Consider the following 23,876-nt stretch of genomic DNA (forward strand, 5'->3'; position numbering starts at 1 on the left):
AAGAAGAAAGTAAAAGAGTACCAATTAACCCGTAAAAGTGATACATAAACAGGAAAGAAGAAGAAGGAATAGGAAAAGGAGAAGGAAAATTAGAAGAAGAGAAAAAGAGAAAGAAGTGAAACAGGAGGAGAAAAAAAAAGAAAGAACAAGAGTACCAATAAACTCGTTAAAGCGATACAGAAACAGGAATAAAGAAGAAGGAGGAAGAGGAAGAGAATGAAGAGAAGAGGAAGAAGAGGAAAGGAGATGGAGGAGGAAGAGAAAGAGGAAGAGAAGAAGAAAGAACAAAACAGGAAACCCATAAAACCGATACAGAAACAGGAAAGAAGAAGAAGAAGAAGGAGGAGGAAGAGGAAGAGAATGAAAAGAAGAGGAAGAAGAGGAGAAGGAGATGGAGGAGGAAGAGAAAGAGGAAGAGAAGAAGGAGCAAGAGTACCCGTGAACCCGTTAAAGCGATACGAAGTCATTGCACGCCACAAGAGGAGGAGGATGAGGCCAGGCTCGCGTGCAGGGTGAGTGGGGCCCTGGCTGCATTTCACCTCCAGACTGTCTAGCAACACGTCAGGCGCTCCGTGGGCAGGATGGCGAGGAACAGAGGAACTATTGGCCTGGTGAGAGAGAGAGAGAGAGAGAGAGAGAGAGAGAGAGAGAGAGAGAGAGAGAGAGAGAGAGAGAGAGAGAGGAAAAGAAAGAGAAAAAGAAAGTGAAAAAGAGAGAAAGAGACAGTTTTGAGAGCAGAGAAGGAGAAAAAGAGAGAGAGAGAGAGAGAGAGAGAGAGAGAGAAATTTTTAATCTAATGTATTTCTCATTGTGTGTTTATTAACCCCTTCAGTACTGGAGCGCCTTTTTTTCATGAATTTTTGGTGTGATTAGATGATTTTTTGACATAAGTAAGGGTCTATGGAGGTCAGAAGATTAATAGCCACAGTTTTCTCTATTTTAATCCCCACATAAGTTTTTAATATCTAAGATCACTAAAGGATAAGCAGAGTAAATATGAAAATACGTCGTGGTACTAAAGGGGTTAATGTCTTTGTGTGTGTGTGTGTGTGTGTGTGTGTGTGTGTGTGTGTGTGTGTGTGTGTGTGTGTGTGTGTGTGTGTGTGTGAATATGTTAGTGCATTATGAAATTCGTCTGGTTAAGTTAGTCCTGGTTGTTGCTCTTTTTTACTTTTATTTCTACTTTTGATGCATTTTTTTTTATCAGTACATCGTTGTCATCCGTATTTTCCCTCCTAAATAGGAAAATGCGGACGTCAAACAAAAAATGATGATGATGATGATGATAAACGTTGTCATCCGTATATAGAGAGAGAGAGAGAGAGATGTGTTTCTATTTATCTCAAACAGGCGAAGGTGGATCTAGTTCTGAATACAATAGTGATTTTCTGCACCATTATATGTGTTCTGGTATTGGCGATCGTATTTCTGACACCTCGAGCTGTATGTGACACGGTATAGGGATTTGAATACTTTTAACCCCTTCAGTACTATGACACGTTATCATATTCATTTTGCTTTCTATTTAGTGTCCGTATACAGCTTCAGAAACTTAAGGGGGTTAAAATAATGAAGATTCTGGCCATTAATCTTCTGACCTTTATAGACCTTTCCTAATGCAAATAAAATCGTCTAATCATATCCAAACTCATGGTAAAAATGTGTCCCAATATTGAAGTTTAGTTTTTCTCTCTATTAGAATTGACGTCTCGTGGAATATCTAAAGGAATCTCGTAAATGTTTCTCTCACGTGTTGCCATGTCTTAAATATGTCTGAAACTGAGGAGCGTATCAGGAAAATACCTGAAAGTTGGAGAGTACAATTTCTGAACGTGGAAAGGGCGTCTCATCACAATTTCTGAAGGTGGGAAGAAAGGCCGTCTTTGTACAATTTCTGAAGGTAGTAAGGCCGGCTGATCACAATTTCCGAAGGTGGGAAGGGCGGCTCATCACAATTTCTGAAGGTGGGAAGGGCGTCTTGAAAAATTAACAAATAAATAACAAACCTGAAGGCATCGTTATCTCATGCAAATTTCAGGAGGTAAACAGACATCTCATGAAAATATCAAAGAAAAAAAGGTGGAATCTCAAAAAAAAAAAAAGAATTGATAAATGAATAGATATGAAAAAATCAGAAAAAATCGGTATCTTATGAGAGTTTCCCTGAGCAAGACGTGAATATCTGGACTTCTCACAGGAAAATCTGGAGGTGTGACTGACGAAATGCCTTCTTGCTTCACTATTCAACACGCGCCATAGTGAAGCAATAGCCATGAATTTGTCTGTGATCGAACACTACGAAAAAAGAATAGACAGAATTATGAGAACCGCGAAAACCTACAGCAGCATTCCTCGCCTCGAAAAAAAAAATAGATGAATAAGAAAAAGATGGGCACAGTTGTAATCTTCTAAGAAACAAAAGGGGGAAGTCTCATGTCACTCCATCGGGGATAAAATATTAAAGATCCCCACCAAATATAGATAAATTAGGAGGCCGCTTATTATAACATGTCCTGAGTAAGTGGTCTATATCTTCATTATTCATATGGGCAGTGGTCGACAGGGAGATGTTAGCAGGGTATTCATTATCTTACGAGTACTTCTTGTCATAAATGTATCGTCCTTTGCTTTTTTCATGATCTACTATCCAAACTCTTATTCTTTTCCTGGTGTGCTAAAAGAATGGTAGGAAGATGTAGATCGTAAATTGGTGAAACTTGTATGGTCTATTGTTTTTTTTTTTTTTTATGATCTATCTAAACTTCTATTTTTCGTGGTGGTGTGCTAAAAAAAATTGTTAGTAAGATGTAGATAGTATTCTCAATCATTCATACGGTAAACTCTGGAACTCCCTACCTGCTTCTGTATTTCAGCTTCCTACGACTTGATTTATTTTAAGAGGGAAGTATCAGGACATTTATTCCTTAATTTTGGCTAACTCTTTACTTTTCTTTTAGGGAACCACCACTCAATTGGGTAGTTTTTTTTTTTCCTTGGCTGGAATGTCTCCTGAAATAAAAATAGAAAAAATTGATAAGACATGCATCCTTCATTCTCTTTTTTTTCATGACCTACTTATCCAAACGCCATTTTCTTATGGTGTGTGAAAAAAAAATGTTAGTAGATGTAAATAGTCCATTCTTCTTATCTTTTTTTTTTTCATGATGTACACAAACACCCATTATTTGTTTTTTCTGGTGGTGTGTGAAAAAAAATGTCAGTAAGATATATATATAGTTAATTGGTAAGATATGTATAGTCCATTGCTTTTTGCTTTTTGTTCAATTGTTTGTTTGTTTGTTTGTTTGTTTGTTTGTTTTTTTCATGCTCCACCATCGAAACGCCCATTTTTTTTTTCTGGTGTGACAAAATGTTAGTAAGATGTAAATGGTAAATTGGTAAGATATGTATGATTCATTGCTTTTTTTTCATTATTTATTACCCAAACGCTATTTTTTCTGGTGGTGCGTGAAAAATAAAATAATAAGCTGTAAATAATGAATTGGTAAGATATATAATAATGTAAGATAGAAAATGGTAATATAAAAGGTTATTTGTTGTTTTTTTCAGTGACTTTCCATCCCTACAGCTTTTTTTTCTGATGGTTTCTAAACTAAATAGTAAAAAATTAATAATAAATCAGTAAGATAGAATAGTTGGGTAAGATACATCATATAGATAGACTTTTCAATGGCTTACTATCACAGCACTTTATTATTTTGGTGGTTTCTAAAATAATAGCAAAATATAAATAAAAAATCAATAATATAAATGTGAATAGCAGAATAAAATACATACTAATAAATTGACTTTTTATAATGACTTACTATAATAGCACTTAATTTTTCTGGTGGTTTCTAAAAATGATAGGAAAAAGTTAATAATAAATCAATAATATAGATGTGAACAGCAGGATAAGATACGTACTATAATAAGCAAACTTTTTATAATCACTTACTTTCACAGCATTTAATTTTTCTGGTGGTTTGAAAAAATATTAGCAACATGACGAATAGTAAATCAGTAATATAGATGTGAATAGCTGGATAAGATATGTCCTGTAATAAGTAGACTTTTTTCAATGGCTTACTATCACAGCACTTAATTTTTCTGGTGGTTTCTGGAAATAATAGCAAAATATGAATAATAAATCAATAATACTTTCATAGCATTTAATTTTTCTGATGGTTTGAAAAAAATATTAGCAAGATGAATAACATATGAGTGAGACCGATATAAGATGGTAAAGTAAAGCACGCCCTGTATATAATAGGTATACTATATATTGATTTACTACGAGTCATTATCCCAACACTCATTTATCACGAGATGTCTCAATAACAGGAACCGAACATTTTCAGTTTGGGCGTGTTTTGAGGATGTTTTGGTGTGTTTGGGTGTGTTTTGAGGTATTTTTGTGTTTTTTGGTGTGTTTTGAGTTGTTTTGGGCCGTTTGGGTGTGTTTTGCGATGTTTTGAGTGTATTTTGGTATATTTTGGTGTGTTTGGAGGGGTTTTTGTGTGTTTTGGGGTGTTTTAAGTGTATTTTGCTGTGTTTTGGTATGTTTTGGGGTGTTTTGAATGTATTTTGGTGTGTGTTTTGCTGTGTTTTGAGGTGTTTTGGTGTGTTTTGGTGTGTTTCGAGGGTGTAAAATGGTACGGTAAAGCACGCCCTGTATATAATAGGCACACTACATATTGATTTGCTACGAGTCATTATCCCAACACTCATTTATCACGAGATGTCTCAATAACAGGAACTGAACACACGTAATTCCCTTCAAGCTAAAATGTTACCATGTTTTTCGTAAAGAACTCCACATATAGGCCGTGTTCATTAAGTCTGCACATGATTTATAACTCCAATCGCTAACACCTACCGTAAGTGTCACGAGAAATGACACTACCTCACAAATAACACCCTTCTTCGCACGTATGTCCCTTATCACTGTGTTCCTCATGACACACCCAACGCAATAGGGACAATTACTCGTCAAACTAACACTCTTTTTTCGTCGAGCGTGTAGAAAATTGTCAATACTTCTACGATAAAGGAAATAAAGAGGAATAGAAAAATGCATCTGTCCTTACATGTCCTACAGCGCAAAAGATACAATTACTACTACTTCCACATTACTTGTCATATTAACAGGGTTTTTTTCGTCGACATTGTAGAAAATCGTTACTGCCACAAAAAGAGAAAATAGGAATAGGAAAAATGCATCTGTTCTTTCATATCCTGCAACACAATATCTACAATTACAATAACCTCAGCATTACTCGCCTTACTAACACTTTTTACGTCGAGCTTGTAGAAAATTGTTACTGCTGCAAAAAGAAGCAAGAGTAATAGAAAAAAATGCATCTGTCTCTACATGTCCTACAACGCAATAGCTACAATTACTTTTACTTCAGCATTACTCACCATTATGACACCTATTTTTCCTCGAGCATGTAGAAAATTGTCGTTACAGTTACAAGAAAGAGGAACTAAATAGGAATATAAAAAATGCATCTTTCCCTACTTGTCCTACAACGCAAAAGGTACAATTATAATTACGTCAACATTACTCGCTATCATGACACCTATTTTTCCTCGAGTATATAGAAAATCATCATTATTGCTACAAAAAGAGGGAGTAAACAGGAACAGAAAAATAGTACATCCGTTCCTACATGTTACTCTCTAAGTAGAAGTACCAATGGTTGTCAAGATGTGTGGCTTGTCATAGCCACTTTACACCCTGACTATGCGAGAAGTTTATTATTCAAGCAAGATTCGGGGAAGTTGTCAGCCGGAGGAAGAGAAGAAGGGAGTCGTCATGCAATAAGGGAATAGAGAAAAACAAAATACGTGTTAGAGAAAAATGAAGACTTAAGTAGAGTGGAGGAAAGAAGGAAAGAGGAAAACGAAAGAAGAACAAGAGGACTTTAAAAAGGGGTAGAAACTATAGAGAACACAAAAATAAAACAACAATAACAAGGAGGAGAAGAAGTACAAGAGCAAAATCCATAAGTAGAGTGGAGAAAAGAAGGAAAGAAGACGAAAGAAGAACAAGAGGACTTTAAAAAGGGGTAGAAAACGATAGAGATCACAAAAAGAAAACAACAATAACAACAATAACAAGGAGGATAAGTATAAGAGCAAAATCCAGAAGAAAGACACGCAAATACCACCATTATGGGCCTCGCAGTGAAGTGACTGGCAGACGGGTTGCTTTATAACTTAGTATTGATTCACCCTTGCCATGTTTACTCAAGAGGCATGTCACAAAGAGCCACAAGCGTCACTGGCGAAATGCGGCCTGTTACCTCTCTACTTGCTATTGTCAATTGGAAGAATCTAGCGCTACTTAACGTGCCAGAAATGAATAAGACAAAGAAGTGAACATTGCAACAACTTCATAAAGGTCATAAGTGCATTTTTTATCATTACTTAGCGTTCAGTATTACCACATGTCGCTGTTTGCATTTCGTGTACTCGTTGCTACTGAGAAAGTCATTGGGTATTTGAGTAGGAGTGACTTCATGGACAATTCTTTATTTTCATACTGGAAATCTCTCATCTGACGGGACTTTGAGTTAGAGAAGGTCGATATGAATGTCTCTCTCTCTCTCTCTCTCTCTCTCTCTCTCTCTCTCTCTCTCTCTCTCTCTCTCTCTCTCTCTCTCTCTCTCTCTCTCTCTCTCTCTCTCTCTCTCTCTCTCTCTCTCTCTCTCTCTCTCTCTCTCTCTCTCTCTCTCTCTCTCTCTCTCTCTCTCTCTCTCTCTCTCTCTCTCTCTCTCTCTCTCTCTCTCTCTCTCTCTCTCTCTCTCTCTCAAGTAATCTTTCTTCTAGTTCCCTGTTTCTTCCCAAGAGTGGGTGAAACTGACGTGGCGGTATTGAAGTCTACTCGAATCTTCCTCCTTCACACTCTGAACCTCGCGTGTCCGAATAAAAGCTCCCACTAATGTAGAAATAATACATTAGCAACCGAATCATGTGCAGTGTCAGTATATAAAAAAGCGTACCTGTGTGTGTGTGTGTGTGTGTGTGTGTGTGTGTGTGTGTGTGTGTGTGTGTGTGTGTGTGTGTGTGTGTGCGTCTCGTGCCGTGCCGGAACATGCGGCAGTGAATGGTGGGCGTGGTAAAGGTGAATTAATTATGATCAATGTAGTGACGCGCCATCAAGTAAAAGTTAATAGGTGGGTGTTGTTTTTTATTGTGTGTGTTTTTTAAGGTAGTATTACAGAGAGAGAGAGAGAGAGAGAGAGAGAGAGAGAGAGAGAGAGAGAGAGAGTGAGTGAGTAAATGAAACAGAGACAGGAAGACAGAGACAGACAGAGAGAGAGAGAGAGAGAGAGAAACAGACGCACGCACACACACACACACACACACACACACACACACACACACACACACACACACACACACACACACACACACACACAGAGAGAGAGAGAGAGAGAGAGAGAGAGAGAGATTGTGACAAATGATGAGAAAATCACACCATGAATTATGGACTCGGATATTGCACAAAAAAGTAAGAGAAAAGTTGTAGGCATCTTCTTTTATTACTTCAAAAGAAAAAAGAAAAGAAATATGAGAAATGTAATTAGCAAAATTGAAAATATAACTACAAAAGTTGAAACTGTAAACCGTTGTAAATATAAACGAGGGAAAGTAAAAAGTAACTGATATTTATTATTATTATTATTAGTAGTAGTAGTAGTAGTAGTAGTATTGTTATTATTATTATTATCATTATCATTATTATTATCATTATTATTTTTTTTTATTATTACTATTATTATTTTATTAAGGAAATTGACATCTTTTATATACAGTACTTCTGAAAACTGTTGTTAATAAAACGCCTCCCCTGTCAACTCCACCCTTAACACATTTTGACCTTGAGATTTGTGTTCGCGTAGACTGTTTTATTGACGTTAGAAAGGGTCCATGAAGGTCAGAAGATTAATGGCCACACTCTTCACTATTCTAAACCCCCACACATGAGTTTCTGAAGGTGTATAAAATCACCAAATAGTAAGATAAGTGAATATGAAAACGCGTCATGGTACTGGATGAGTTAAGGAAGACAATTCTAGCTGAAGACTCAGAAAGACAAAAGGATAAATAGATAAAAGATCCACTGAAGACGTCAATCCTAAAAGAGAAATTACAAAAAAAAATGTGTCGTGAAACCTTGACAAAATTTGAGTCACAGGCAGCAGGAAACACAGAATCCTGCAGAGTGTGTCAATATGAAAGCAACAGTGAAAAATAAAATCAGAATGAAAAGTAGCAAGTAAAACAAAAGGAAAAGAGTAACAGTACAGAAAACAATGAGCGTTTAAAATAAAACAAATATCCCAGTACTCCTCCCTATGTCCCTGGCCTCCTTCACCCTGTCCCTTCCTATTCTCCCTTTGTGGTTGTTCTGGTCTCTTATGGATACTGGGGTCGCTAAAATGAGTAACACCATTTAAAGCAACAGTCAAAAACCAGAATGAAAAGTAGCAAGTAAAGAAAAGGAAAAGAGAAAACAGTCCAGAAATAAATTAACGTTTAGTATGAAGCAAATAAAAAGAAAACGAAGTAACACCATTTAAAGCAACAGTCAAAAAAACAGAATGAAAAGTAGCAAGTAAAGAAAAGGAAAAGAGAAAACAGTACAGAAAAGAATGAATGTTTAATAAGAAGCAAATAAAAAGAAAACGAAGTAACACAATTTAAAACAACAAGCGTGTACTAGGAATCCACTCGATAGAATAAGGAGTGAGGGACAATATTCAAAGTAACACCGTGCATTAAGTAGCAAAGAGACCAAAGAAAACAAGTGAGCATTTAAGGTAACAGACGTTCATGAAGTGGCGAATGAGCAGAAGGAAAACAAGTAAGAGTAGAAAATAACAAGCACGCACAGGTGTAAACAAAGAGGTAACGGAGTGTACAGCCATCACAACCTGTCTTAATTAACGTGTGAAGTGTAAGGGATAGTTCAACACGCGGCACTGTCAATCATTATCCCCGTATAGTCAATACTTCATACAAAGAATAAACTGTCCACACACTAACGTTTACAGTCCATTAGCGAGTATACTGAGAGACAAGTTTACATAAGCTCTCTCTCTCTCTCTCTCTCTCTCTCTCTCTCTCTCTCTCTCTCTCTCTCTCTGTCCGGTATCCCGTTCCAAGAAGTTAATTGAGGGTAATACTTATGTAAACCTTTCCGTCTATTGCTTGGGGCGCCATATGACCTCGTTATGATGGTGATGTTATGTAATATTCTCGCTGCTGTGGCTATCCTGTGTTGACATTCTCAGTACTGGAGAAAATGTTGGCGTGGGCACAGACGGGAGAGAGGGAGAGAGAGAGAGAGAGAGAGAGAGAGAGAGAGAGAGAGAGAGAGAGAGAGAGAGAGAGAGAGAGAGAGAGAGAGATTGCATTGGCCTTCATGCTATTACACAGTAGGTTTTTTACATAATTTATGAAGGCTTAGATTCCATAAAACCCAAAGGCTATATACAGAGAGAGAGAGAGAGAGAGAGAGAGAGAGAGAGATGAGGAAGACGGCAGAAGAGCTTAGTTTATACATTTTAGACTCGAGATAAATTTACAAGACTATAAAATGAAACTATGCCTAAATACTTTAAGATTCACCATTGTTTAGCGGTCAAAGGATTAATTCAAGGCTGGGTCAATAGCTTTTCTTTTCTTTACTCGTGTACGGTAAAGAGAAGGAAGACAAAAAGAAGACTCGCCTGTAAACCCTTGACCTTTTGATTAACCCGTCTGTTCCTCCTTTATTTAAGTTTTCCTATCACGTTGAACTGTTTGGGGTAAGATAGTACTAGAGTAGGATATAAAGTAAAAATCTGCCTTGATGAATAACTAGAGGAGTGATGGGCAAGGTAACACAATAGGCTGACGAGCAGATTAGTGTGCAGGAAGGAGGCGCCGCTAACAATGTTGATTGCTACAGAACACAAAGGAGGCTTCAGGAGGCATGCAGCGCGCCGGCCACGAAAGCTCCTTCACGTATGATAAGGTGAGTCACGACCGTCATCTTCACTGCACTCAGGAACAACGCTCTATTACTTCACCATCAGCTGCTTTCAATGCGCCTCGCTGCCAGGATGATTACTTCAGTCTCTCAGCGTTGCCCTTAACAAAATAAATCAATAAAGGTGTGTAACTTTGATAAATGCAAGTAAATAAGGAAAGCATGTTCAGCGATACACTGTCAGTTTTTGGAATTAATCTGTGAAGGTAGAGATACAAAATTAACAGAATAAATAAAACATTGTGTATTGCTAAAAATCTGTAGGTGAATAAGTTAGAAAAAAGTATTTAGCGACACGATGAAATGAATATTTGGTGTGTCTAACTACGTGCAAGAGAAATTCCAGTCATGAGTAGATATGTATGCTGTTTAATTACTGAGGAAGATATTTAGAAGTTGTCTAACTACTAATTTACTATTGCTACTCACAGCATCGATCTTTGTGTGTGTCTATGCATATATAAAGAAATTCAGTAAATGAGTTGATATACGAGTATGATACTTAGCAAGAGTACATGTGAATAATGTTTGACTCCTAATGTTTGCCCTACCTAGTGGTCAAAAAGGTATGCATATTCTCTTTACCTCTAATGTACTTCCTGCCTCGTGACTAGAAACAACGCATGAATATGTATCAATGTCGTAACCAATAAGCTTTGATCGAGATGTGATGCCATTATAGTTGGAAAAAGTGTTACTCTCTCTCTCTCTCTCTCTCTCTCTCTCTCTCTCTCTCTCTCTCTCTCTCTCTCTCTTACACACTTCCAGCAAGTTACATTAATCTTCAAATGACTGTTAGCAATTATTGGCAGATGAAACTCTATTGTGCTATTTAATTCACCAAAAAAAACAATGAATAAAGGTATACATAAGCTGTTAAACCCTTAATGTACCACTCACACCCTCAGGACTTCGTAAAGAAACGCACCGTAGCGGACATGACTGACTTGATGTGCCAGGAATCCACAGCTCACGGCATCGGTCACACGTGGAACAACCGCCGAAACCTCCTGGGAGTGTTCTGGTTCCTGGTGACCGTCTCCCTCTCCGCCTTGCTTCTCTACGTTGCCATCACTCTCTGCTTGGATTTCATGTCGCGGGAGGTTCAGTCGCAGGTTCTCAGCTCTAAATCTCTTTATAGTTTCTGCTTAACCCCTTCAGTACCGTGACGCGTTTTCATATTAATTCTACTTACTATTTGGTGACTTTATACAGCTTCAGAATCTTATTATGGGAATGAAATAGTGAAGACTGTGGCCATTAATCTTCTGACCTCCATAGACCCTTCCTAATGTCAATAAAATGGTCTAATCGTACACAAACTCAAAGTAAAAACGTGTCCCAGTATTGAAAGGGTTAATTCTGCTTACTGTTTGGTGATTTTATACAGCTTCAAAAACTAATGTGGGGGACTAAAATAGTGAAGGCTCTGGCCATTAATCTTCTGCCCTCCATAGACCCTTCCTAATGTCAATAAAAGGGTATAATAGTACACAAACTTAAGGTAACAAAAAATGTGTCCCAGTATTGAAGGGGTTAACACCAAACGATGAAATACAATAAATAGATAAACAGATAATAAAGACTGGTGATAATGATGATAATAATGATGGTGATGATAATGATGTAGTTGTAGTAGTAATAAAAACTGCTTTCCTTCTTTCATTTCCTTCTCTGTTTTTTTTTTTTTTTTTTTTTTGTTCTCTTCCTCTTCGTTGTTTCTCTTTTTCTTTCCTATTCCTATTTGTTCTTCTTCCTCTTTCTGACTATTCTTCTTCCCTCTCCTTTTCTCCTCCTATTCCTTCTCTCTCTCTCTCTCTCTCTCTCTCTCTCTCTCTCTCTCTCTCTCTCTCTCTCTCTCTCTCTCTCTCTCTCTCTCTCTCTCTCTCTCTCTCTCTCTCTCTCTCTCTCTCTCTCTCTCTCTCTCTCTCTCTCTCTCTCTCTCTCTCTCTCTCTCTCTCTCTCTCTCTCTCAGGTCTACAACTCATTTCCTCACACTGGCTTCATACTAGTCTCCTCCTCCTCCTCCTCCTCCTCCTCCTCCTCCTCCTCCTCCTCCTCCTCCTCCTCCTCCTCCTCCTCCTCCTCCTCCTCCTCATCTTCCTCTTCCCCTTCCCCCAGAGTAAGGTGTATGTGTCCTTCCAGACGGCAGTGAAGCTCAAGGGTGACCACGGGCTTCAGTTACCCTCAGTGGTGTTGTGTAACCGTGCCTTCTTCTCTCGCAGGAAACTGGAAGGTGAGTGACGGATTTTAGTAACAGCTGGGGTAGAGGCAGGAGGAGGAGGAGGAGGAGGAGGAGGAGGAGGAGGAGGAAGAAGTAGAAGAGTAGGAGGTCGTAAATAAGGGAAGGGATTATACAAGTGGAAGGGAAAGAGGGAGGGAAGGAATATGAAGAGGAGAAGGGTAGGAGGGGAGGAAAGAAAGAGAGGGGGGGAAGAATTAGGAGGAAGAGAAAAAGGAGAAGCAGATGAGTAGTTGGAGAGGGAGAAGGAAAAAGAGGAGGAAAAGAAAGGAAAAGGAAACAAGGAAAATGAAGGGAAGAAGAACGAAGGAGACCAAACATGAAAAAGGAAAGAAAGATGAACTAGCAGGGAAGATAAAAGAAAGCAGAATAAATAGAAAAAAAGGAGAGAAAAAGAACAAGTAGATAAGAGGGAAAGAAAAGAATAAGCAGGCCAAAGGGAATAAAGAAGAAAGAAGGAAGGAGACTCACAAAGGAGAAATTCAACTGTGTGTGTAGTTTGTTAGTTCGGTAAAGAAAATTAAAGACCCGGGTTGGAATGAAGTTTTGTGACATGCAGTTCGATAATACAGTGGGAAAAAGTTCTTATTCTCGGAAGCATTTAAAGTAACGTGAATAGCTTATCGATGTAATAAGCGGTGTAAAGAAATTTCCGCTCAGTCAGTCATCACCAGGTAAGCGGTGATGTATTAAAGATGTCACTCATAACCTTGAAGCTGTATTGAGGAACATACAAACACGCTCTGCTTAGTGTAGTGTTGGGATTGCCTCCTTCAGTACTGGGACGTATTTTTACCATGAGTATTGGGTTTGATTAGACGATTTTGTTTACATTACGAAAAGTCTACGAAGGTCAGCTTATTTATGGCCAGAGTCTTGACTAGTTTAATCCCCACGTAAGTTTCTGCAGGTGTATGAAATCACCAACTACTCCTTCGGTACTGGGACCCATTTTTACCATTATTAGACGATTTTATTTACATTACGAAGGGTCTATAGAGGTCAGATTATTAATGGCCTCAGACTGCACTGTATTTTAATCCCCACGGTAGTTTCTGAAGGTGTATGAAATCACCAAATACTCCTTCGGTACTGGGGCGCATATTCACCATGATAAGACGATTTTATTTACATTAGGAAAATTCTATGAAGATCAGAAGATTAATGGCCAGAGACTTCACTATTTCAATCCCTTCGTAAGTTTCTGAAGGTGTATAAAATCATCAAATAATAAGCAGAAAGAATATAAAAACATGCTCTGGTACCGAAGGAGTTAAATAGTTTATATTTATCCACACTCTTCACACGCACCGCCACGACCACCACAAGGAGAGAAGAAAGATAAGATAAACGAACCGTAGCTTGGCAAAATGCATGTGACAGTGGAATCATCAGCATATTTAACTTGTATCTTTGAAAATTGATTTGTAACAAGACTGGAAACCTTTTAGTTATTTTTTTACTTCACATTTTAGGGAAGAAATAATTAAAAAGCTTTTTCTATTTATTTCCTCTTGTGTTTAAGTTTTATTCTCTTAAAATAAATGCAGAAGTCAATTAAAGATCTTTTCCAATGAACTTTCCATTTGATTTATTTACTTTTTTATTATATCGCTGTGTTTGGTTAGTCTCCTTAATATGTATAGAAGATTTTTGTATTTTTTTTTTTTTTTTCTAGTGTTGGGATATTTGCAAAACAAAATGTATGACTATTTTCTCCTTTATTTTTTCCACTAAAAGGGATATTTATAAAAGAAAACGTGTGGCTTTATTTCCTTTTTTTTCAACAATTGGTATATGTAGTGATGAAAATATATACCGTTTTATTGCCCTTTTTTTTATGTAAGAGGGAGAACTGAGGTTAAAAAAATATATTAGAAAAAAACGCCCACTCGAATTGCAGTCTCCCTAAAAGATATGAAAAATTAGTCAAAAGAGAGGGACAAATGTCTGGACACCTAATTACAGCAATGTGTATGTTTATAGAAGAAAACGTGTGGCTTTGTTTTATTCTTTTCCAACTGTGAAAATATAGAGAGAAGAAAATGCTTGATTATATTTTCCTTTCTCTTCCCAATAACCGGTATATGTAGAGAAAGGAATATGTATGACTATATTCACCTATATGGTTTTGTTTCACTTTCTTTTCCCAACAATCAGAGGAAAAAGTGTAGGGTTATATTTTCTTTCTTTTTCTCACCAATGGATATAAGTAAAGGAAAAAAATATATGGTTTTATTTCCCTTTCTTTTCCCAACCATCAGAGGAAAAAGTGTAGGGTTATATTTTCTTTCTTTTTCTCAACAATGGATAATAGAAGAAAATTTATGGGTTCCTTTTTTTTTTTTTGCAGCAATGGGGATCAGCAGCAGCTTGACTCACTACCTCGTCGCCTCCGTCGGCTCCACCTTCGTGCTGCGCGAGACTCAGAGCGGGTCAGACCGGGCCATGTTCTGGGAGGAAGGACACGCAGAGCTACAGCGCATTATGGCTGACAGAAACATGACCTTCGCTGACCTTATCCAGGCTGTCTCCTACACGTAAGGCTGGCTAGGGTGCTCTCTCTCTCTCTCTCTCTCTCTCTCTCTCTCTCTCTCTCTCTCTCTCTAGTCTGGGTTTTTTTCAGTTTTTGTCTTTATTTTGTTAGATTACTTCTATATTTGTTATTTTTATGTCTAAAAAGTAGTATTATAACTTTTCCATTAGCATAACTTCTTTTCCCTTCTCCTGCTCTTCTTCTTCTTTTTCTTCTTCCTTTTCTTCTTCTCTTTTCTTCTTCTTCTTCTTTCCTTCTTCTTCTTCTTCTTCTTTTCTTCTTCTTCTTTTTCTTTTCTTTTCTTTTTCTTATTATTATTATTCTTTTTCTTTCTTTTCTTTTCTTCTTCTTCTTCTTCTTCTTCTTCTTCTTCTTCTTCTTCTTCTTCTTCTTCTTCTTCTTCTTCTTCTTCTTCTTCTTCTTCTTCTTCTTCTTCTTCTTCTTCTTCTTCTTCTTTCTTCTTCTTCTTCTTCTTCTTCTTCTTCTTCTTCTTCTTCTTCTTTTTTTTTCTTTTCTTTTCTTTTCTTTTTCTTTTTCTTCTTCTTCTTCTTCTTCTTCTTCTTCTTCTTCTTCTTCTTCTTCTTCTTCTTCTTCTTCTTCTTCTTCTTCTTCTTCTTCTTCTTCTTCTTCTTCCTCCTCCTCCGTCAGGTGTCAAGAGATCATACTGCAGTGCATCATCGGGGCGCGCCGTCTGAACACCGCCGAATGCTGCTCAGGGTTCACCAGCGCGCGGACTATGACAGGAGTGTGCCACGTGTACCTCGCCTCTGCCGCCGACGCCCAGCCCGCGGAGGGAGAACACATGGGGCTGTCCTTCTACATCAACATTACAAGGGATGACTGGCCTGGTAAGAGTCCCTGAGCTAGACTGACATAGATGGTGAAGAATAGAGTTTTAACCCCTTTAGTACAATGACGTGTTTAATATTCATTCTGGTTATTATTTGGTGATTTTATACAGCTTCAGAAACTCATAAAAGGGATTAGAATAGTGAAAACTGTAGCCATTAATCTTCTGACCTCCATAGACCCTTCCTAATGTAAATAACATAATCTAAACACACCTAAACTCAAGGTAGAAATGCGTCCCAGTACTTAAGGAGTTAACAGTAGATGAAAGAAGAAAAGAGTGGAGAATTAACCCTTTCAGTACCATGACACGTTTTTTTTTTCTTATCATGCTTACTATTTAGTGATTTTATACAGCTTCAGAAACTTATGTGAGGGATTGAAATAGTAAGACTGTGGCCATTAATTTTCTGACCTTCATAGATTACTCCTAATGTAAATTAAATTGCTTAATTCTACACAAAAGTCATGGTAAAAATGCGTTCCAGTACTGAAGGGGTTAAATGGAATAGAGATAAGAAGTTGTGGATGCGTTTGATTGTTGCATACTTGTCTTGTCTGTCTGTCTATATATTCATTGCTTCGGATTAGGAGATGGAAGTAGTTTGAATCGTTTGAAACATCTTGAAGCATTTGTTTATAGATTTCACGCAAGTTTACAAGGTTTTACTGCTCAGGTTAGCCAAAACTTTTCAATGGTAGTCGTTAGTAATTGTCCTGACTGATTATTTGTTTTGATATACTCAGGGTTTTCAAGAGATTTTTCATAATTTTAGTGGTGCTTTTAACCGTTTCTGTACCATGCCGCGTTTTTATATCTATTCTGGTTACTATTTTAGGCGATTTTATAGAGCTTCAGAAACATATGTGGGGATTAAAATAAGAAATACTCTGGACATTAATCTTTTGACCTCCATGGATCCCTGCTAATGCAAAGAAAAACCATCTAATCATACCCCAAAATCAAGGTAAAAATGCGACTCAGTATTGAAGAGGTTAAGATTCTGCACTATGGGTGGGAAAACATCCATGAGAATGCTATTAATTATTTCCGTAGCCTTTGAAAGAATCCTGAGAGAAGAAAGTAGGTCCAAATACGGGTTAGATCACAGTTTTTCAGTGCAGTAGATTCAAAGAAGCATCACACAAAGTCGAAGTAGTAGCTTTTATTTATCTGTCTACTATGAAAGAAAACGAGAAACATTTGAACTTATGAATGAGTGGTGGTGGTGGTGGTGGCGAGAAAGGCTGGTTAGTTCCGTGGTGATGGCGCGAGTTTGATCCTGACCCACCGCAGTTACTTGGTGAGATTGTTGGTGCTTTTTCTTCAACCCCAGCTAAGGATTGGCTACAAACTGACATGTCTGCGTTAATGAACCTTGTGCAGTCGATAGGCATTAACTCCTTCAAATAACATAACCCATTTTCATATTCATTCTGTTTACTATTTGGCGATTTTAGACAGCTTCAGAAACTTATGTGGGGATAAAAATAGTGAAGACTCTGGTCATTTCCTTCTTCCCTCCACAGACCTTTCCTAATATCAATAAAGTCATCAAATCATACCCAAAACTCATGGTAATAATGTGTCCCAGTACTGAAGAGACAGGTCTGTTCATGGGGAACCTCAGCTTCAGTAGAAACAGAATAACCAACGTTGACACAAACAACATTCTGAGATGTCGAAACGTCTGGATATAAAGATGAAAGGAAGAAAATGGTTAAGAAAATAAAGATGTTTGTGTCAACGTTGGTTATTCTGTTTCTACTGAGTAATGAAGGAGTTAAGTACAAGCCTGTCCTTGTTGGTGGCGGGGCGACAGATCTGGACCCTCGCATCCTGGACGTCTCCCACACTGCTAAGGTTGGGCTTCAGGCAACACTCACCAGCAATCACACGCACCCCGGCCACGTGGTGCTAGGGAAGGGCGCCGTACTGCAGCCTGGCATCCTCACCTCTGCCACCGTCACCCTTACTGTGGTAGGATACACAAGTTATTTTTTACTGTTTTTGTCTCATTGTGTTTGATAGTGATTATACTTACGTTATTTATCAAGGTTTATTTTGCACACGCTATGGTTTATTCTCTTGTTCTTGTGTGATTGTGTTGCTGTGGTTTATTTCACGTGAGTAGGTATTGATGGGTGTTTCTCTTATCTTGTTTTTTATCTTACTATGCCATTATCAAAGTTTATTACACGAGTAGTGGTGGTAATAATGAAAGTTTCTCTAGTTTTTGTCTTATTATGTTATTATCAAGGTGAACTTCACGTGTAGTGGTGGTAATGTGTTATTATCAAGGTTTATTTCACGTGTAGTGGTGATAATGTGTTTCTCCAGTTCTTGTCTCTGTGTGTTATTATCAAGGTTTATTTCAATAGTGGCGGTAATAATGTATAGTAATGTATTTTTCTCTAGTTCTTGTCTTACTGTGTTTGATATCACTAGTTATCTTACGTGCACTGGTGGTAACAATGGTTTCTGGTGCCGCGTGCTGGTGTCAGGTGCGGGACATCGGCATCAAGACCATGCTGGACCTGTCTGAGTCGCAGTGTCTGCCGTTGGCTGGCATGCAACCATTACCAGAACTCCAAAACTTCCTCGACACGGAACCCAACTGTGACCTTCGCGCCACTCGCTCCTGCCTCCGTAGATTTTGCAACTGTACTCTCTACTCCCTGAGCATCCCCGGCGGTAGGTTGTGGCCCGCCCGCCTCTCTGTTCTGCCACAGGACACCTCGCTTAGACCATTATGGAACTCTTTTGCACCATACCATGACCACTCTCAAAATGTTCTGATTGAAGTTGCACAGATTTTAAAGGCGTTTTTTCTGGTTTTAGAGGATTGACAATATTTCTATATGAACAGGAAAAATACTCCTGAGTAATTACGAGTTTTGAAAGACGTTTTGTTTATGGTTCTAGTGATAGATTAAAAAGATTTACACATTAACAACAGTAGAAATGCTCTTGAAAACCAGACTAATCATCTTTGTGGCCTTAAAAATAGTCGTGGTGAGAAAACAAAACACTCCCGCCTTGGACCTTTTACATGATGGCTAACTTTATGATGGACTGGGAGATACTGCCTTGGAAGATACGCAATAGGCCTGTAACATTCACCACGACGATCTACCAAGCGTAATGTGCCACTCTTACCTCCATGCCGGCAGACAAAGTCCCTCTGTGCGTGCTGGTGGACAAGATGCACTGCCACGGGTTGCTCCGCCGCGGCTTGGTGGAAGACAGCCTCCCTGAAACCAGTAGCTTCGCCCTCAAACCGAGGTCCTCCGCCGAGATATGCCTGGCAGAAGGTGAGAGAGAGAGAGAGAGAGAGAGAGAGAGAGAGAGAGAGAGTGGGGAAAGAAAAATAAAGAAAATGAATGAGTGAAAGCAAAGGAAAATAAAAAAGAAAATAGGGGTGAATGAAAGAGAGACAGACAGACAGACAGAGACAGAGAGACAGAATTTACCACACAGGCATGAAAACAAGAAGCGAGTTTAGCAGACCAACTCCTCCTCATACTAAGGATAATCATGTTTCCTCAAATTCAGCAGCTTTTATTGTATTGCAGGTTATACAATATAGGAAGAGGAGAAACACTAGCCTGTTATAACACATATTTAACCACAACTACACAGTCCCTCTTTTACATGTCCCGTGTAGTTTTCAGGGGCTATGATGCTCTTTCACTATCCAACATCGTATTTTGTTATTTGAAACTTTGCGCCATATTCAGAAACGTTTCCTCTCTTGCAACGATCCTATTTAAAGACCACAGAGATGATTAGCCGAGTTCTAAGGAGTATTTTTCCTATTGATAATGCAGAAAACTTGTGAACATGTCACTAGAATTCCAGAAACATCCTTAGAAATCTGTGTCACATATAGAGCCCTTTGAAAATGGTGAAGGTTCGGCGCGGAAGTGTTTTAGAAGTGATGATAGCTGTACCATATTTAGACTCGTATTCTCAAACACTCCTCTGCTTCACCTTCATCATTTCAAAAGTCTTTATTTGAATTTACACGAGATTTTTTTTTTTTAAGTGTTTTTATGATTTTAGAGGCAAAGTGACAAGATTTTTTTTATTATTGACTGGAAAAATACTCTTGAAAATTCCGCTAATTATCTTTGTGACTTTAGAAAATAGTCGTGGTGAGAGAGCAAAGTGTTTCTGAATATGGATCTTAGTGTCATTTTTTGTACTTTATGAAGAAGCAATGAGTAAAGAAGCTTTCATTATATACTTCCTTTTGTGTGTTCAGGTCCTGCTGTTTTGAAATAAATGTACTCGTATACTTAGTTGATGGATTCCGCAGTGCCCTAGCTAAGCATGTTGTCTCGTGTCAGCCCGGCGTGGGTGTAGGCGTCTGTGTGAGCGGCACGACTTCACCTCAGCCACCAGCCACCTGCCCGTGCCGCCCTCCCTCTACCAACATCTCGTGCAGCAGTTCTCTCTCTCCAACGGGTCAGACGCTCCTACTGTTGTCTTTGTAATTCGTAGATGCGAAATTGATTATAACGTTCCTGGTTGTATTCTGTCATTGTTAACGACATGTTACTACTGCTTCTACTACTACTACTACTACTACTACTACTACTACTACTACTACTACTACTACTACTACTACCTACCTACCTACCTACCTACCTACATATCTACCTTTCTAGTAATACCAATACTACTATGAGTGTTTTAATAACTTTATGTAAGGACTAAGGAATTTGTGTCGTGGGAGAAGAGTAGTAGTAGTAGTAGTAGTAGTAGTAGTAGTAGTAGTAGTAATAGTAGTTGTAGTTATTATTGTTGCGCTAACAGTCACATTAACACCACCAGGAGCGACATGGCTATCTTGACGGCCTTCTACCCTGACCTTCGCTACACGGAGGTTAAGATCTGGCGCAAGAACCTCCTGCATTTCTTCTGTGAGTCCTCTCCGGCAACTGTGATCATACGTGCACTAATAAAGCAAACCAGATTCATTGACACAGGGAAGATACAAGGAAACGAGGCTGTTGGATAGATTAGCTTGGCCGAGTGTTCAGGCAAGATAAATTTTACGCGAGTGGGAAATCGACTTACATCAAAGGGTATACACAATACTAATCATGCAGCACTGATGTATTTTTAGATAGATTACTTTTATTTTCCATTCGTTGTATAATGCAGACGAATTTAACTCCTTCAACACTGAGACGCGTTTTCACTTTGACTTTTGAGTATGATTACACGATTTTATTTGCATTAGGAAGGGTCCATAGAGGTCAGAAGATTAATGGCCACAGTCTCCACTATTTTACTCACGCACATGAGTTTCTGAAGCTGCATGAAATCACTATATAGTAAGCAGAATGAACATGGAAACGCGACATGGTACTCAAGGGATTAAACACTTTGACTTTAGTTCTATAATGCAATACTAAAAACTCGAAGACTATCACACGCTATCTCATGAAATCACTTTTAGACTAGCTGATGCATTTCCGTGAAAATTTCTTCTTCAATAACTGAGGAAAGGAAGCATGGAGTACAACACGCACGCGCAGTATAGCAAACTTATGAACGCAACACTTTTCTATGGAAGAGGGGAAGCTGGCCAAGGGCAACAAAAAAATCTAACAAAAAAGCCCCATTGATTGCCAGTCCCCTAAAAGGTTAGAAGAGTTAGCCAAAAGTCTGGGACAAATATCTTTGAACTACACGCAACACTAGTTTATCTTTGTCCCTTCAGTACCTGGACGCGTTTTCATATTCATTCTGGTTACTGTAAGGCGATTTTATGCAGCTTCAGAATCTTACGCGAGGATTGAAATAGTGAAGAGTCTGGTCATTAATCTTCTTACCTCCATAAACCCTTTCTATTGCCAATAAAAGCATCTAATCGATTCAATTCATGATAAAAATGCGTTCCAATACTGAAGGAATTAATCATCTCACTGACGATATATTTGTAGTGAGCGCCTCCTTTCCCCCGTCCAGGCACGCTCGGGGGCTACACTGGGCTACTCCTCGGCTGCTCTATCGTCACCTTCTTCGAGTTCTTTGTTTACATAGGACTCATCATTGCGGTCGTGTTCAAGAACCTCAGGGCAAGTCAGCAGACAGTCCATCCAGCCACCAAGGTCTTTCTCAAGGACACCCACTGACTGGTCTTCTCATCTTCCTATACGAGTGAAAAGCAAAGACTTGTTTTAATACACACAGATGAGACAAGGACGGTTTTCTCTCCATCGTTTCTTTTTTATGACATATTTCCCTTAGTTGTGTGTGTGTGTGTGTGTGTGTGTGTGTGTGTGTGTGTGTGTGTGTGTGTGTGTGTGTGTGTATAGAATGAAGCCACCGAGAGATCGTTACTAGGGTTCTTATGGTTATTTTTGTCTTATTCGTAATGCAGAATCCTTGTTGAATTGTTGGGATCCTGAAAGTCTAGAAAATCGTAAACTTCAACAAAGCCTGGTGAGAGAAAATGAGATGGGAAGCCGATATGTGTGAGAATCCAGTTCCCTGTTTTTTGTCTTGTCACGTGTTTCACCACAGCGATCTCAGGACACTTGTGACAGCCACTGCACTGCTCATGTGACGAAACACCTGTAATACTTCATAAACACCTGTAACACTCATAAACACCTGTAACACTTCCATAAACACCTGTGATACTTCATGAACACCTGTAACACTTCATAAACACCTGTAACACTTCAAAAACACCTGTAACACCTCATAAACATCTGTAACAGTTCCATAAACACCTGTAACACTTCCATAAACACCTGTAACACCTCATAAACACCTGTAACACTTCCATAAACACCTGTAACACCTCATAAACACCTGTAACACTTCCATCAACACCTGTAATACTTCATGAACACCTTTAACACTTCATAAACAAACCAGAAACAACACAGAGATGAACACAAACGAAATACAAAACAAATCAACGGACTTTTAAGAAACTTGAACCATGCTTTCTTTCATTCACCTTCCAAAAACGATATGCTTATTTGGATTTTATTATATGTGTATTTATTCATTTATTCCTGCGTCAGATGGCCATTCCTTGACACACGGAGGTTAAAAGTACATGTGACTTATAATATCACCAGGTAAAAGGTACTAATAACAGGTAATTACGTTGATAGTTTAAGTGTTTAGGGAGGTAGTGGTGGTGGTGATGGTGGTGGTGGTGGTGGTGGTGGTGGTGCAGTGGACACAAGGTAATTTCAAAGAGCAACAGCCATTTACGTCCTAACGAGGCTGTTTGATTTTAGTGCACCAATCTACATTAAGTATTGCATAACTATAGTGACAGTACAAAGGAACAGAAAGGAGTAGTTTGTGGTTAGTTATTTATTATTACTGCATTGCGTGTGTGTGTGTGTGAATGTTTGTTAGTATGGTGATTAGGTGTGTGTGTGTGTGTGTGTGTGTAAAGGTGTGTTTCTTTATTCGCCTCTGTGACATGAAGTTCGATAGTTACCCATAATGACTGTCCTATTAAGCAATACAGAGGATACTGAACAGTGTAACAATGTGGGTGAAAGTGCTGTGTAGTGTGAAGAGGGACTATACTAATGGTGGTGGTGATGGTGGTGGTGGCGTGGGCGGTGAGGTTTTAGATTCCGCCTGTAGGTAAGAAAAGAACGTATTACAGAGGTGGTGTTGCTGGTGGTTGTAATGGTATAATAAAAACATTACCAGCTCCTTATTGACTCTGCACTAACACGCTGACGCCGCTCCACTCATTTATCTCGCTATTTGGTTGTCAACTCATGTAGCCTCGGCAAATTTGACTTTATTGAGCGGTAACTCGGTACTCTTTATTCTTTCACGATCCCGTCGCGTTTTGTCCCTTCAAGAACGGGTTGCATCCAGGCCTTTCCTGATTACCAAAGGGCGTAACAAGGGCGAGCTATGAACAATAATGAATCTCCTAAGATGGTTCGATGCTTATGAACAAAACCTCGTGCTGGTTTCTCACGAGTTACTTTTGTTCATATAAGTGTTTTGTTAGGAAGTACAGAGGCCATTGAATTAATAGTGATAATAATAGATCATCATTATCACTCTTGCTTTCTTGTTTGTTCACTATATTATTACTTCTATAAAAATAGTTTATTCAGATATGTAAAGAATCTATATAAATATGTTTTGATTAAGTATCAGCCGTAGAAGTCTAACAATCCAGAAACAGCTC

General features: G+C 38.5%; 1 protein-coding gene across 1 annotated transcript; it reads left to right on the forward strand.

Annotated features, from left to right (window-relative positions):
• Nucleotides 1-464: 464 nt before the first annotated feature.
• On the forward strand, nt 465-23,259 carry LOC123512043. The gene is made up of 12 exons (XM_045268199.1): nt 465-611; nt 9,968-10,033; nt 10,957-11,163; nt 12,194-12,284; nt 14,644-14,830; nt 15,475-15,674; nt 17,499-17,656; nt 18,181-18,370; nt 18,850-18,990; nt 20,029-20,146; nt 20,516-20,604; nt 21,659-23,259. The coding sequence occupies exons 1-12, from the start codon at nt 582-584 to the stop codon at nt 21,823-21,825; spliced, it is 1,644 nt and encodes a 547-aa protein (XP_045124134.1). The 5' UTR covers nt 465-581; the 3' UTR covers nt 21,826-23,259.
• The last annotated feature ends 617 nt before the right edge of the window (nt 23,260-23,876 follow it).

Source organism: Portunus trituberculatus, chromosome 32, assembly GCF_017591435.1.
Source record: "Portunus trituberculatus isolate SZX2019 chromosome 32, ASM1759143v1, whole genome shotgun sequence".
Classification (NCBI taxonomy): Eukaryota; Metazoa; Arthropoda; class Malacostraca; order Decapoda; family Portunidae; genus Portunus; species Portunus trituberculatus.

Excerpts from the sequence above, each read along its gene's own strand:
- LOC123512043 (XM_045268199.1), top strand. The coding sequence starts at position 582 with ATGGCGAGGAACAGAGGAACTATTGGCCTG. Across the intron at positions 17,657-18,180 it reads CCACCGTCACCCTTACTGTG|GTGCGGGACATCGGCATCAA; the intron begins GTAGGATACACA and ends TGCTGGTGTCAG. Across the intron at positions 20,147-20,515 it reads CAGTTCTCTCTCTCCAACGG|GAGCGACATGGCTATCTTGA; the intron begins GTCAGACGCTCC and ends TAACACCACCAG.